At 35.5% G+C, this 16,104-nt stretch overlaps 1 protein-coding gene across 4 annotated transcripts in view; it reads left to right on the forward strand.

Moving 5' to 3' along the window:
* Positions 1–16,104, forward strand: part of LOC126818823 (protein HGV2) — a 136,180-nt gene that overhangs the window by 24,523 nt on the left and 95,553 nt on the right. For all 4 annotated transcript variants that reach the window (XM_050546423.2, XM_050546425.2, XM_050546427.2 and 1 more), the window contains exon 2: positions 2,303–2,413. In XM_050546423.2, coding sequence (XP_050402380.1) covers positions 2,303–2,413 — 111 coding nt within the window. The remainder of the gene's footprint in view (positions 1–2,302; positions 2,414–16,104) is intronic.

Raw genomic sequence — 16,104 nt, forward strand, 5'->3', positions numbered from 1 at the left:
TGACCGTAAGAAAATCTTAGGGGAAATCCTATCATGGGGAGTCAATGCACACCGTGTCGATACCGGCGGGAGCTGACTCCTACAACTGCTTGTGCGGTAAACGGTAATCACACACCAGGAACCATCTCACACTGTCACACTGGGTTTGATCCATAAATGCTGATGTATTTTACATTTGCTTCGGCAAAATTAATAGCCGAGGCCATTGAATCATTGAATAGGTAGTATACGGTTATTTTTTTTATATAAACATGTACATACCAAAAATTATTATCAACAACAAATCATACTGAACATCTGTTTAATTATTGGCAGATAGTTCTGTGTCTTCGAATATTATTTCCGTTGTTCAAAAACTGTTCAGAATTTTGCGCCTCGATAACACAATTAACTCTCAGTTATTAACTATAGGCCTATATTAATCACAAGTACAACTCCAGTTTGAAATCCACAGAGAATGGATTTTTCTGATGGCATTTCGTAGATCGCAATCTTGCCTCAGCCAATCAAAGCTTTAAACTCTATAGCCCGATTAGGTTTGTTACATAATTCTCATCCGTCGGCTTTTCGGGTAGAAATTGTGGAGTAAGCTTTATTTTGAAGGTTTTGATGTTTAATGATAAACCAGCGGCTGCAAGGCAGGATACGCCCACATTTTCGAGAGATGGATAGAGAACAAGCTAAAAAGAAAGTGATTTTTCCTACAATCAAGGACCATAATTCAGGAAATTCCAATTCGATATGCGCAAATATCGAAAGGAACCGAGATCTTTGGGTTATAAACTTACATTTCAAGTTTCAACAAAATCGGATAAAAATTATGACCTCTATAGGGTCCACAAGCTAAAAACGCGTTTTTCGTACAATCAGGGGCCATAATTCAGGAAGTTACAGTCCGATATGCGCAAATATCGAAAGGAATCAAGATTTGTAGGTTATAAACTTATATTTCAAATTTCAACAGAATCGGGTCATTTTAGAACGAACGGCGGCCATTTTGTCTATCAATTTTGGGCTGATTTTCACGAAATTCGAACTCGGCCGTTTTTAGGGTGTAACGGTGATATAATAATATTTTTTTTTAAATCGGATAAAAATTATGACCTCTATAGGGTCCACAAGCTAAAAACGCGATTTTTTCGTACAATCAGGGGCCATAATTCAGGAAGTTACGGTCCGATATGCACAAATATCGAAAAGAACTGAGATCTTTGGGTTATAAACTTACATTTCAAGTTTCAACAAAATCGGATAAAAATTGTGACCTCTATAGGGTCCACAACCTTGATATACCATATTTTTACGCTATTTGAGAACGAATGGCAGCCATTTTGTCTGTCAATTTTGGGCCGATTTTCACGAAATTCGAACTCAGCCGTCCTTAGGGTGTAACGGTGATATAATAATATCGAAAGGAACCGAGATCTTTGGGTTATAAACTTACATTTCAAGTTTCAACAAAATCGGATAAAAATTATGACCTCTATAGTGTCCAAAAGCTAAAAACGCGATTTTTTGTACAATGAGGTTTCATAATTCAGGAAGTTATGGTCCGATATGCGCGAATATCGAAAGGAACCGAGATCTTTGGGTTATAAACTTACATTTCAAGTTTCAACAAAATTGGATAAAAATTGTGACCTCTATAGGGTCCACAAGCTAAAAACATGATTTTTCGTACAATCAGGGGCCATAATCCATGAAGTTTCGATCCGATACATGCCAATATCGAAAGCAGCCGAGATCTTTTGGGGATAAAACAATATTTTAAGTTTCGTCAAAATCGGATAAGAATTGTGACCTGTAGAGAGTCCACAAACAATTGTGGACGGACCGGGGCGTCGGCATAATACGTCCACATGAAAATGTGGGCGTTTAAAAACTAATGTTGACTTTTTTTTCTGAGTAGGTCTTCATAGTAGGCTATTATTTGAGGGTAGCCATTTTGTGATAATGTCCATCTCTGGTAAAATGTGGATGTATCTTGCTTGGCAACAGCTTGTTAACAGACATTTCAGATTTGGGGGTGGGGGGGTGGGAAGCATTAGGGTAAAGAGAGGATGAATGTGATTATCAGCATTTCGCTACTTTCAATTTCAGAGTTGCCCCTCACTTTTTGATAAAAACCTTCCGAACTCTATAATTTTAATGATCTTTTTCAAATTTTGGGAAGCATTGATTGGGTTCAAGAAAGGATGAGTTCTATCGATTCTCAGCATTTCGTGATTTTTCCCTGCTAGAGTTCTCTTTCAAAGAAACATCATATTCAGAAAAATTAATGCATAAATAATTATTATTACAGGGCCAAGGATACCGGAACAGCGGTCAACTTGATGGCTCAAGGAAAAAGGAACATGATTTGTGGTGAAATACCGGTCGCTGTCAATCAGTTCCAAGATGCATGTCAGCTCTTGTAAGTTACGTAATTCTAATGAATATATTTATGTTCTGTTTAGTTTATTTCGGTTGAATGGTTTCTCCATGTTTTATTTTTGTATGTAGGTAAACACGGTGATGACAATACGGGCGTCATGTAGTGGTTCCGGTTTATAGCGTACTTGACTTGTCAAAGTTATGCTATGGCGTCTGTTGAAAGGCCTAATCCTAATGTAAATAAATCGCCGCGTTCGTTTAGAAAAAAGAGTGGCGGTGGAAGTTTTTGCTGCGTGCCTTTTTGCAGTAATCAAAGTGGCAGTGATAAAATCAAAAGAAGGTACTACAGGTTTCCCCAGCAGAAAAGTAAGCAGTTCAAGCTGTGGCTTGCTGCCATAAGACGTGACGATTTTGAGTATAAAGATTGGCATCGGATTTGTTCCGACCATTTCAAGAATGGTAATATTTTTTGCATAATTTAATAATTATTATAGCCGAAGTATTTTTCATTCGGAAAATAATCTAGAGATATTAAACCTTCTATGTAAGCAACTTAGGCCTAACCTATAATATCTTATTCCAAATAGTCATTAGTCCCCTGCATCGTTTCAATCTTAAATTAGCACTGACTACCGACCTAAGAGTTAGGCCAAGCCCTAGATCAATGCAAATCAAAACAGCCCTTTTCAATGATTGTCAACTCATTTTGTATTCTAAACAATTTTATTTTATGAATTCAAACAATTTTATTTAACAGATCCAACAATTTTATTTTGTGCATTTTAAACATAAATCCAAACCTTTGTATAATCCATAAATAAACAGGGTTCAACAATTTTTAAATTACGAACAAATGTAGTACCGAGTAGGCCCAATTTAATAAATGGGTCTTATTCCATTATCAATAATCAATAATTCAATTCAAAAGTTAATAATAATAAATTACAAAGAAATGTAGAAATAAATAGTTCTGATTCCATTAACAAATTATAATCAATAAATAAATAAATAGGTTTATTGTAAAGTCAATACAACAATATGTACAATGATATATAGTTCTGATTTCATTCAACAATAATAATAAATAACTATGGATCTTTACTATTTTTAATATTCATTTTTGGTTGGGCATTTAGAATATAAAATCTATTATTATTTCTTTATTTCCTGGGTATCTGTACATGATAAATATAATATCAGTCAAAGGATATTGATAATGGTATTATATTATAATATTTTCTGCCTCCCCCCACCCTCGTTAGTAACATAGGACAATAATTCTACTTATTTTTCTTGCAGGTATAAAAGGCCATTCTCCTACAGATGCTGGATATGTCCCTACTTTATTTCCATTTCAAAAAAAGGTAAATAAACGACAAAGCAGGACTTCAGGTCAAACTGTTGTTATATCCCCACTTAAGCATACAAGTGCAACGACAACGTGCAAAAAGAAATTAGAGAAACCTCTTAATTTGGATCATGCTGCAGTTCAAAGCTCAACTATTATGATAAACAATCATGACTATCTTGAAACTGAAACAGAAAACTGTAAGGAAATACAAAAATATCTACCAGAAATAAATGAAAAAATGAAACAACTTGAAGATGCTGTTCAGGACAATGAGATTTTTAGGAGTAAAATTTTAGATCTTGAAAAAATTATGGAACATCCAAAACAAATTCAATTCTGGACTGGTTTTCCTAATTATGTTACTCTCTTTGCTTTATTTACATTTTTAGAACCACGTGCAAGGAACATGAAGTATTGGAGAGGTAGTGCCTTGTCTAATAATAATGAGCATTTTTCAAAATCTCATCACAATAAACCTGGTCCACAAAGAAAACTGAAACTGATAGATGAATTTTTTCTTACTTTAATTCGATTAAAAGTTGGACTTTTAACTGAAGATTTATCAGATAGGTTTGGTATTTCTTTCGGAACAGTTTCGTCAATATTTACATCTTGGATTCATTTATTATATTCAGATTTAAAACTTATTTGTGAATTACCATCAAATACGGTCACACGTGAAAACCAGTCACATGCTATTGGTTCTTTTAATGATGTACAAGTTATCCTTGACTGCACAGAACTTTTTATTCAAAATCCAACCAAGTTAGATGTAAAAAAACAATTTTTTTTAAATTATAACCATCATATGACATATAAATTTTTGATTGGCATTTCACCACAATTAAGGATAACTTTTGTAAGTAAAATGTATGGTGGTAGGGCATCTGATAAATTTATTACATCAGATTCAGAAAATTTATTATATAACTTAGAAGTTGGAAAGGGTTCGGTTATGGCCGATAGAGGTTTCCTTGTTAAAGGAATATTAAGTGATATGGGAGTTCAACTTCATATGCCTGCTTTTAAAGGTAACAGACCTCAATTTAGTTCTGCTGATGCCGCTGCGTCAGAAAAAATTTCAAGCGTTCGTAAAAATATAGAACGAGCCATTCAACGCATTAAAATATATCATATCCTAGATGGCGAATTAAAACTCAATGAAGGATATCGCAGAGGAAATATTTACTGTATGTGCATATTTAGTCAATTTTCAGTCACCTATTGTGAGGTTATAAATACTGTTTTGATGACAAGTTAATGTTACTAGATATCTTATAACATATAATATTCTACCATTTTTATCAACTTTTTTTTAACTTTCAGGATGTTGAAAACATTTGTAAGCCAAATTAAAGGTATTCTTAATATAATATATAATTTGAAGGAGCTTCCCCTGATATGTTTCCGAGAATAAAACAGATTAATTCTGTGTAAAAGTCGTCTTTATTTTCTACCTAGTTCGGTGATGTGTTTTCATATTAATCAAATCAAATAATCAAAACACGTCTATGGAATACAATTTTTTAATTTTTAATGTGTTACTAAACGCCTTGTAAAGTTGTTTATTAGATAACATAATGAAATTATCTGAGTTATGGATATCCTCTGAAATCTTGGAAGGCACCTTCAAAAGAAATACATTAATATAGTCACTAGCACATGTATTACAAAAATAGATAATGCAATTTTGCAAATTGAATATACTGAAAATTTCATTCAAATTACTATATTCTGAGTGAAGATATTAGCCTTTGAAGGTTTAACAATATGTGGCCACTGATTGTAACCACTGTACTGGTTGTTTGAGGCTTAGCCTCGCTTCTCCATTTAGAAATTTAATCATTAAATGGCTGAACCGTTCTAATCTACTTAAAATCAGACCAATCCAATGGCATTGAGACTTGATCATGGTCTTGTCATGTTAATAAGTGTCTAATTAATAGTTCATATAACATTTAAAGCCTAAAGAAAGACCTGTAATAGGTAGATTTTAGCTCTTACATTGTTAATAAAGGTTGTAAAATTGTGTATTGTAATCCAAGTGCTTGAGACTATGTAGTACTAGTACAGTATATATTATTAAAGTCAAATCTTAAGCTGATTTAAAATTACATGTATGTTTAAGCAGATCTATAATTACATGTATCTTAATAAAAACCTTTGCTAACACATAATTTCTTTTTATCTGGATGACACTCTTGACATCTTTTACAGACATATTATTGGTCCACATATTGTAAAGGCAATCGCCGAAATCCTTCACAAAAAAAGTGATACCAAGTATTTTTATCACATATCAAATTTGCATCACATGCAATATGGCGGCCTTTTACTCTTGAAAACTGAGGCGACTTAGTATCTTTGCAATAGTTTGCACATCCCAAAGTCCATTCGTTAGGTACATGCGTGGTGCTATGATTTAATGAAGTGCTGTCGGATGAATCACTGTCAGAAACAGAATTATCAGACGTGATTTCTATAACGTTATTAACTATAGTCGGTTCAACAACAGTGTTAGAATCTGCTATAATAGTGGCATCATTGTACAGTTTCAAACCCTTTTTTACTCTCTCGGTTAACAATTCGGGCACTACACAGTCAGTAAATAATAACTTTAATGAAGGTAACATCTCATTATTCCAATAAAAAGGTTCAAAAGGTACATTAACAACAATATAGTTCACTTTTGACCATATCAAAAGTTCTGCATTTATATGCTCTTTAAGTAAGGCTGGCCATTAATTATATTGATGTAATCTAATTTCCCATTCTTCATGCAAGCATTGATATCGTCGTTACGAAAACTGTATGGACACTTAACTTCGACAAGTTTTCTGCCATGACATGAACAAGTTATTGTGCAATCAGGACTAACCCGTATATATGGGAATTGTGGATGAACTAGCAATCCTGGACGAAAAAATTCAACATCTTTATGAGTTTTTTTAAAATCATGTACATATGCCTGAATAGCTATATTTTCATTTTTCAAACCCCAAGCTAAAGCCGGAACTCTTGAGAGTGTTGAATCATAATTATATTGCATGACATCAGTAATAATATGCTCTGGAGAAGACTTTAAATGTATAAAATGACATAATTTTTGTAACTTTACTACCAGTTATACAACCCTTACGTTGATCAAACCATTCCAAACTTGCAGATTGTTGACGTGTCAACAATTCAATATTTTCAATGTCTTTATTTGTATAAATAATTGAATCAATAAAACGTTTCTTTGCTAATGAAAAATCAACATCATATACTGACTTAAAAACAGGATGTGAAAATTTATAAAGTGGCAATGGATGTGTCAATACATTAATCTCATTTGTAAAAGGTATATCAAAATCAACACACTGATCAGGTAAAAAGGGAATTTCTTGAGGAATTGCACAAGGAGATGTTCTAAATCGGTCGATGTCAAGAATATTTACAATTGGTGGCATAGATGATGAAACATTACTATTTCTGACATCGGACATTAATTTTAAAATACGTTGATAGTTCTCTTCTTTCGATAGTTCTGGTGCAACACTGTTAGAATAATTACTATTTGAGGGATCAGACTTATCTTTTTTAATATTAGTATCTTTAGCACATTTAGGGTCGATGTGTGCACTTTTCGGTTCTAACCACTGACATAAAGTGTCTGTACAAGATTTCTCATCATCATTATTTAACTGAATACTGCCCTCTGCAATAAAATCGGCAAGAAGAAAAAGAAGGGCACTAATATGTGAGCATGTCTGCATTTTCCTGAAATAAAAAAAAAAAAAAGTAAGCAGAGTAATGACTAATGAAATGGTAAATGTTTTTATGCTTTGAGTAAATCAAATCATTTTACGTCATACACATACTCATTCTACAATTTCTAGTGGGACTTTGTGGATGGTTTTTTTTATTTGATTTATGGAAATGTTTAATGTTAATTGTGAAATCAAATTTAAGAAACCAGAGCTACAGCTAAGACTAATTTTTATATTGTGTTTTCTGTACTGTTTACTACTCTGATATGATTTTGGTCTTGCACAAACAACTCTGGATAAAATTAAAAATACAGTAAATTATTTAGTCCACATACCCAACCGAACATGTGCAAAATCCACCATATGGTTCACCTGTGTGTTGATCAAGAATTATAAACAAAGATTTCACTCGTCTTGAATCACCACTCTGTGATGGTAAACACTGTGCTTTTACAATAATAAAACTTTGATTTTCTTCTAAATAATTAAGTAAAACACTATTGATATGATTTGCTTTAAAATGTGCATAACTACGAGTAAGTTTATAGCTCTTTAAACTCTGAGGAGAAAACAAATCAGAACCAGTTTCAAGCAGATATTTCTTCACAGTAGCAATGTCTAAATCTTGGAATTTAGATAGATCCCTTGTCCAGTTTATAAGCGAATATATAAAAGGAACTGTCAAGGTAGAAAATAATGTAAGTTCTTTAGTATTAAAACAATGACGGTGATTAATGTTATGGGCAGCTACTGACGACGTTATCTGAACCTGATACACAAACTTTACTGTCACAGTTATCTGTATATATACCCAAAAAATTACAAATTAAAATGTCTAGGGAGTCTCGACCAATGTTTTTATATTCTAAATTTAAATCTTTACACAATTTTATAATATTTCCGTGGGATAAAGCTTTTACATCTTTATAACAATTGGCAGACGACATTACATTGTTATTGGTTACAGTCGATACGGCCTTGACTTGAAACCGGAACCACACAAGACGCGCGTTGCATGCTGGGTCTATGCAAACGAGTATATAATGTGGTATAGATCAGTGAACTGCCGGTACCATTGTATCCAGCGTTATTTTCTTTAACGTATAGAAAAATTTGTAAATATAGTTGAATATGGATGAAAGCATTCAATTTGTACTTGATGGTCGAATTTTGATAACAAGAGTCCAGTTAACTACCGTTTAGTTTCCCGATATGTATTCAATTATAAGCACCCTTCTTAATTATCATTGCTGATCAATACATGTAATTAGTTGAACCATTTAATTTGCCGAGCCATGATTAAAATAAGTCCATGTGTCCAATTACGCAACATGTTCATTATATATACACTCACATTTTTATGTTGACATATATTGTAGGGGCGATGATTATCCGCGGAAAAAACTTGAAAACCGGCACTCTACCTAAATTTTAATCTCCCACGGAAAAAGACGGAAAAGTCGATAATTTGCTGATAGATACATACATTAAACAAAAACTTATCTAAGTATTTTATCTTTCTATTCATAAAAATCAAAATTATTGAATGATATCACATGGTTTTATTACTATTTTAATATTTAGCTACTTTATTTTATCTTTTAAGTTTTATACGCCCACGTGGCACAGATCTTGGTGCCTTTCGATATTCGCGCATATCGGACCGTAACTTCCTGAATTATGGCCCCTGATTGTACGAAAAATCGCGTTTTTAGCATGTGGACCCCATGTAGCAATATAGTCGTGTCGACATTGTTTTTAAATTTATAGCCAAAGAATAGAGAAATAAGATGACATTCTATATATTTAATTAATTAATATATTTGGCAAATTAATAGTTTCACACATATTCACATATAGACGGAGAGAAATAAAAAACTACCGAGAACAAATTGCAAAAAAATTTCTTTCACTGAAATATGGTAAAGGGATGTCTAAAGGACTCCCAACTCAAAATTGTCTGCTGAAATCCTGTAGCGTTTTTCATAATTAGCATAAATCCAAGATGGCACCCAATTGGACTTTCTGGCCTCCATATCTTGGAGACGGCTCGTTTTAGAGCAATAAATGTATTAGCGTTAGATACAAAAGTGATATCAACGAATCGGAAAATAAAATTATCACAACGCCAGCAGGTCATGGTGTGACACCCCGATGCCACAATGACGTCATGACGTCACACTGCTGTTATTTTGACGTCAAAACACTGCTTTGATACTGAAAAAACGGGTTTGACGTGAGTTCTGATGTCTTAGAGAACTCAGAATAAGCGGGCTGTGACCTAGTTTGTTTTTGTGACACTGACTGACTGGACTGGAATCTAATCTGGTGATTGGCTTGGAATCCAGTCTGGGTTTTCCCCATATATTTGAAACTATCTTTTGCTAATTTTGTGGAAAGAGTCGTATTTCGCCATGGATACGTGTATAATTTGTGGCAATAACCTAAATAATGGTGGGGATGTTGTCATGCTCTTGTGATTGGCTTGGAATCCAGTCTGGGTTTTCCCCAGATATTTGAAACTTGTTTTTGCTAATTTTGTGAAAAGAGTTGTATTTCGCCATGGATACGTGCATAATTGGCGGTAATAACCTAAATAATAGTGGGGATGTTGTTAAAGTAGCTAAGTCTCTAACTCAATATCATCCAAAACCTTCGACATTGAAAACACGAATTAGTTGTCAATTTTAATCAACATTAGTGTTGTGGTCTTACCGGAAAAAGATGGCCTTCTGATATCCAATATTTAAGACAAAATAAACATTTTACGATTGGTACACGAATCGTGTACCATAATGCGTTTCAGCGCAATTTGTAACAAATGACTCGAAGAACGAGGTTAGACATATTCCAGAAGTCATGTCAAACGGTGACCTCATATTCTTATCTGGAGAGCATGCACCATAAATACTATCGGTGTAGACTGGAATAACCAGACGCTAGAGATTCCCATTCCATTGAGACTTCCCGCGTATTTCGTCGAACATAACTGCTTTGAATTTAGAGTAAAAATGGAAACGACTGAATGTAAACCAGTTTATTTACATTCATATTACATTATTATATACGTTGCGACCCATTTGTGTCAATTTGTAGATCCCAAATATTAGCGATTTAGCTCCTGTAAGCTCTGGTGATTGGCTTGCAATCCAGTCTGGGTTTTCCCCCGATATTTGAAACTTTTTTGCTAATTTGGTGAAAAGAGCCATATTTCGCCATGGACACGTGCATAATTTGCGACAATAACCTAAATAATGGTGGGGATGTTTTCAAGCTCACCACCAAAGGATGGAATGTAATCAATCAGGCTGCTCAACTTCACCAGTTGGACATTTCGGTCACTCCTTATGCTCATGTGCATGTACAGTGCAGGCCCCGAGTTCACTTGTTCACCTTATTTTAACTAATATATAGCCCTTTATAAAACTTTTGTTTTAATGTATCAGATACATCAATAAGAAACTGTGCAAAGTTTTGTGTTTCTGCATCAAAGATATTTCTCATAAACAGTGATTGAAAGTTGAGCAAATTCTCAACATAAGTCTGAGAATGCTTTGTGAACTCACCAGATTGGATTCCAGTCCAGTCAGCCAGTGTTACAAAAACAAACTAGTTCTCAGCTCACTTATTCTTAGTTCTCTAAGACACCAGAACTCACGTCAAACCCGCTTATTCGGTATCAAAGCAGTTAGTCCGGTCGTCAAACCTCAATATTTCGAGTGAATATGGAAATTGTCAATGGTTTTTTTTAGGATTGATTTTAGTAGCCTATGGTGTTCTCTTTCAGAATCTGCCGGATGAACTCCGGTCACCCTTGAGCGTTTTGCGAAATTCTAGATGACGTCCAAGACGGCCACCATTTCAAATAATCCCGCTCCCATAGTATTTATTCTAGGACGATGAATTTGGTGTCTAAGGAATACACTGAAATCATTCATTATGTAGTGGGGTGATTGGATGATAGTAAAATCTAAAATGCCAGACAATATGGCCCTTTAACTTGTTGGCGGCAGCTGAGGGCCATTGTTTCACCAAACCAAACTATATCTAGAGACAAACGACATATTTCAGGATAAAGGAGCATATGAGTGATGTGATAACATCACATAATGCCTATTTGGGGCTCCAAGGCCACATGGGCTGGCCCTGAAAAGGGGGCACAAGCTGTTTTGTGAACATTTATCATTTATACAAACAAATTCTACCCACAAAACTAGGAAATATTCAGTTTAATCCTTTGGTCGTATTTCTGGCTGTCACCTAAGACAGTACAAGCACAAAATACTGTACATTCTAAGCCATTCGTAGTGCATCTGCAAGCATCTGATGAAAAACATGACACACCCCAGAGCTAGTTGTAGTGTAATCAATTTAGTGTCCTTCACCCAGCAATGGCTTGTTGATGAGCTCTTTTTACGTTCCCTGTAAATGCATCATTCATTCAGCAAGACTACCATGTTTGAGTGGGGATGATGACTTTTTAGATGCCCATACCCACCAGCGTGTTTCAGGCATCGATTTGCTAGAACTCTGTCCATAACAAGCTGACATAAATACAGTGGCCTGTGTAAGCACCGATTCTACTACTCCGAGGACTGAGAGAGAATAGAATCAAGCTCTCACCACTTCCAAAGCTGTAGTAGCATGTAACCGTGTCATATCGAGTAAGTGTATGGGCTGACAAGATTCCAATGATAATTGACATGTCAGCGGTTGTTTCTTCTTTGATTGGTGATTCCAATGTCAACGGTTGTTTCTTCTTTGATTGGTGATTCCATTGTGACGTGATTCTTGTCAGCTTGTTATGGACAGAGCTCTTGCAAATCGACGCCTGAAACACGCTGAAGGGTATAGGCATCCAAAACTCGAAAAATATCGTCATCATCCACACTTTATGTAGTCTTGCTCCAACGAATGATGCATTCGTATGGAAAGTAAAACGATGTCACCACCATGCTATTGTGTGGCGTTCACTGGAAGATCGCAATCCACCGGAACGTGATCCAGAACTGTATTGCTGGGTTAAGGAGACTAAATTGAGAACATTACAATCGGTCAAATTGCTCCTGTGGCTCATCAAATGCGGATGCACGAGTGACGCCCCAAATAGTACGCTTGCTTGTAGCTGTACTAGGGGTGTATTAGAATGTATAGTACTTTGCACCTGTGCTGTCGCAGGTTGCAACCAGACACACGACTAAAGGATTAAACTGAATATTACCTAGTTTTGGGGGGTATTTTCGTATTTTGCGGGTAGAATTTGTTTTTTTAAATGATCAAAACACAGATTGTGCCCTTCTTTTCAGGGCCGTCCCATGTGGCCCTGGACCCCCTGTTAGGCATGTATGTAGTGTTATCGTATCAATCATATGCTCCTATGTCCATAAATATATAGTTTGGTTCGGTGAACTTATTATTGTCCAAACCGCCGCCATCGAGTTAAAGGGCCATATTGTCAGGCATTTTTATACGCCCACATTTTCATGTGGACGTAAATTGTTGTCGCCCCTGTCCGTCCGGACGTACGTCCATCCACAATTTGTTTGTGGACTCTCTACAGGTCACAATTCTTGTCCGATTTTGACGAAACTTGAAATATAGGTTTATCCCCAAAAGATCTCGGCTGCTTTCGATATTGGCATGTATCAGATCAAAACTTCATGGATTATGGCCCCTGTTTGTACGAAAAATCACGTTTTTAGCTTGTGAACCCTACAGAGGTCACAATTTTTATCCGATTTTGTTGAAACTTGACATGTAAGTTTATATCCCAAAGATCTCAGTTCCTTTCGATATTCATGCATATCGGACCGTAACTTCCTGGCCCTTGATTGTACGAAAAATCGCATTTTTAGATTGTGGACCCTATAGAGGTCATAATTTTTATCCGATTTAAAAAAACGTATTATTATATCACCCTTACACCCTAAGGACGGCTGAGTTCAAATTTCGTGAAAATCGGCCCAAAATTGACAGACAAAATGACCGCCCTTCGTTCTCAAATAGCGTAAAAATCTGGTATATCAAGGTTGTGGACCCTATAGATGTCACAATTTTTATCCGATTTTGTTGAAAATTGAAATATAAGTTTATAACCCAAAGATCTCGGTTCCTTTCGATATTCGCGCATATCAGACCCTAACTTCCTGAATTATGGCCCCTGATTGTACGTAAAATCGCGTTTTTAGCTTGTGGACCCTATAGACTATAGAGGTCATAATTTTTATCCGATTTAAAAAACCGTATTATTATATCACCGTTACACCCTAAGGATGGCTGAGTTTGAATTTCATGAAAATCGGACCAAAATTGCCGGACAAAATGGCCACCGTTTGTACACGAATAGTGTAAAAATATGTTAAATCAAGGTTGTGGACCCTGTATGGGTCACAATTTTAATTCGATTTTGATGAAACTTGAAATGCATGTTTATAACCTAAAGATCTTGGTTCCTTTCGATATTGTCGCATGTTGAAAATTGAAATATAAGTTTATAACCCAAAGATCTCGGTTCCTTTCGATATTCGCGCATATTATTATATCACCGTTACACCCTAAGGATGGCTGAGTTTGAATTTCATGAAAATCGGACCAAAATTGCCGGACAAAATGGCCACCGTTTGTACACGAATAGTGTAAAAATATGTTAAATCAAGGTTGTGGACCCTGTATGGGTCACAATTTTAATTCGATTTTGATGAAACTTGAAATGCATGTTTATAACCTAAAGATCTTGGTTCCTTTCGATATTGTCGCATGTTGAAAATTGAAATATAAGTTTATAACCCAAAGATCTCGGTTCCTTTCGATATTCGCGCATATCAGACCCTAACTTCCTGAATTATGGCCCCTGATTATACGAAAAATCGCCTCTTTTAGCTTGTGGTCCCCCTGAAGGTCACAGTTATTATCTGATCTTAAAAATTGTTTGAATATATCACCGTAACACCATAATAAAGGTTGAGTTCAAATTTCCTGAAAATCAAACCAAAACTGCCGGACAAAGTGGCCGCCCCTTGTACGCGAAAGGTGTAAAAATATGGTATATCGAGATTGTGGACCCTGTAGAGGTTACAATTTTAATCCGATTTTGATGAAACTTGAAATGCATGTTTATAACCCAAAGATCTCGGTTCCTTCGATATGCGCAAATATTGTAACTTCATGAATTATGGCCCTTGATTGTAGGAAAAATCACTTTCTTTTTAGCTTGTTCTCTATCCATCTCTCAAAAATGTGGGCGTATCCTGCCTGGCAGCCGCTGGTGCATTTTACTATCATCTAATCACCCCACAACATAATGAATGATTTCGGTGTATTCCTTGGCCCAAAAACCATACGGTTAGACTTCAAAATTATCATCCTAGACAAAAATAGTATGGGGATTATAGGTGATTATTTGAAATGACGACCGTCTTGGACGCCATCTTGAATTTCTTAAAACGCTCAAGGGTGACCCAGGTTCAACAGGCAGAATTTCAAAGAGGACACCGTAGGCTACTAAAATCAGTCATGAAAAAATCTTTGCGTACAACTTCCAGGTTCAGCCATAGTTCTGCCGGCCTAATTGTTTTGACGTCAAAATAACGTCAGTGTGACGTCATTATGTCACAGTGCCGTCATGACGTCACACCATGACCTGCTGGCGTACATAACCTTTTTTTCCGATTCGTTGGTATCACTTTTGTTATCTAATGATACACATTTATATGCTCTAAAACGAGCCGTTTTCAAGATATGGAGGACAGAAAGTCCAATTGGTGGCCATCTTGGATTTATGCTAATTATGAAAAACGCTACAGGTTTTCAGCTGTCTAGGGTGGAGAAATGATTTTAGCTAGTATTGTAATCTGTGCTTGTACACATGTATTCGGCTATGCTATATAAAATGTAGAAGCGAACTATTGCATTGTTATTCCTGGTAAGACAAACGTCTTAAGAAAACAGTAAGAAGTAAATACACAACGTGAAGCAGAAGTAAAGACAGCTAGAGACAAATTCTAGACAATCACAAGGCTACAGAAATATGTAGTAAGAAAAGATGCATGGGTCGTACGTAGGATGTGGCGACCGGTCTGGCATCTCCCGCTCTCCACGTCTGACAGAAAGGCCTATGGTGCTACACCCATAGAGGTCACAATTTTTATCCGGTTCAAAAAACCGTGTGAATATATCACCATTACACCCTAAGAATGGTTGAGTTTGAATTTCGTAAAAATCAGAACACAATTTTGATCCGATTTTGATGAAACTTGAAATGCATGTTTATAACCCAAAGATCTTGGTTGCTTTCAATATTCGCGGATATCGAATTGTAACTTCCTTAATTATGGGCTCTGGTTGTACGAAAAATCTCGTACACAATTATTATTCGATTAAAAAAAAACGTTCAAATATATCACCGTTACACCATAATGTTTGTTGACGTTGAATTTCGTGAAAATCGGGCCGAAACTGCTGGACAAAATGGCCGTCCCTCGTACGCAAATAGTGTAAACATCTGGTAAATCAAGGTTGTGGACCTCTAGAGGTCACAATTTTGAACTGATTTTGATGAAAGTTGAAATACATGTTTATAACCCAAAGATCTTGGTTCCTTTCGATATTCGCGCGTATTGGATTGTAACT

The sequence above is a fragment of the Patella vulgata genome, chromosome 4 (assembly GCF_932274485.2).
Source record: "Patella vulgata chromosome 4, xgPatVulg1.2, whole genome shotgun sequence".
Lineage (NCBI taxonomy): Eukaryota > Metazoa > Mollusca > Gastropoda > Patellidae > Patella > Patella vulgata.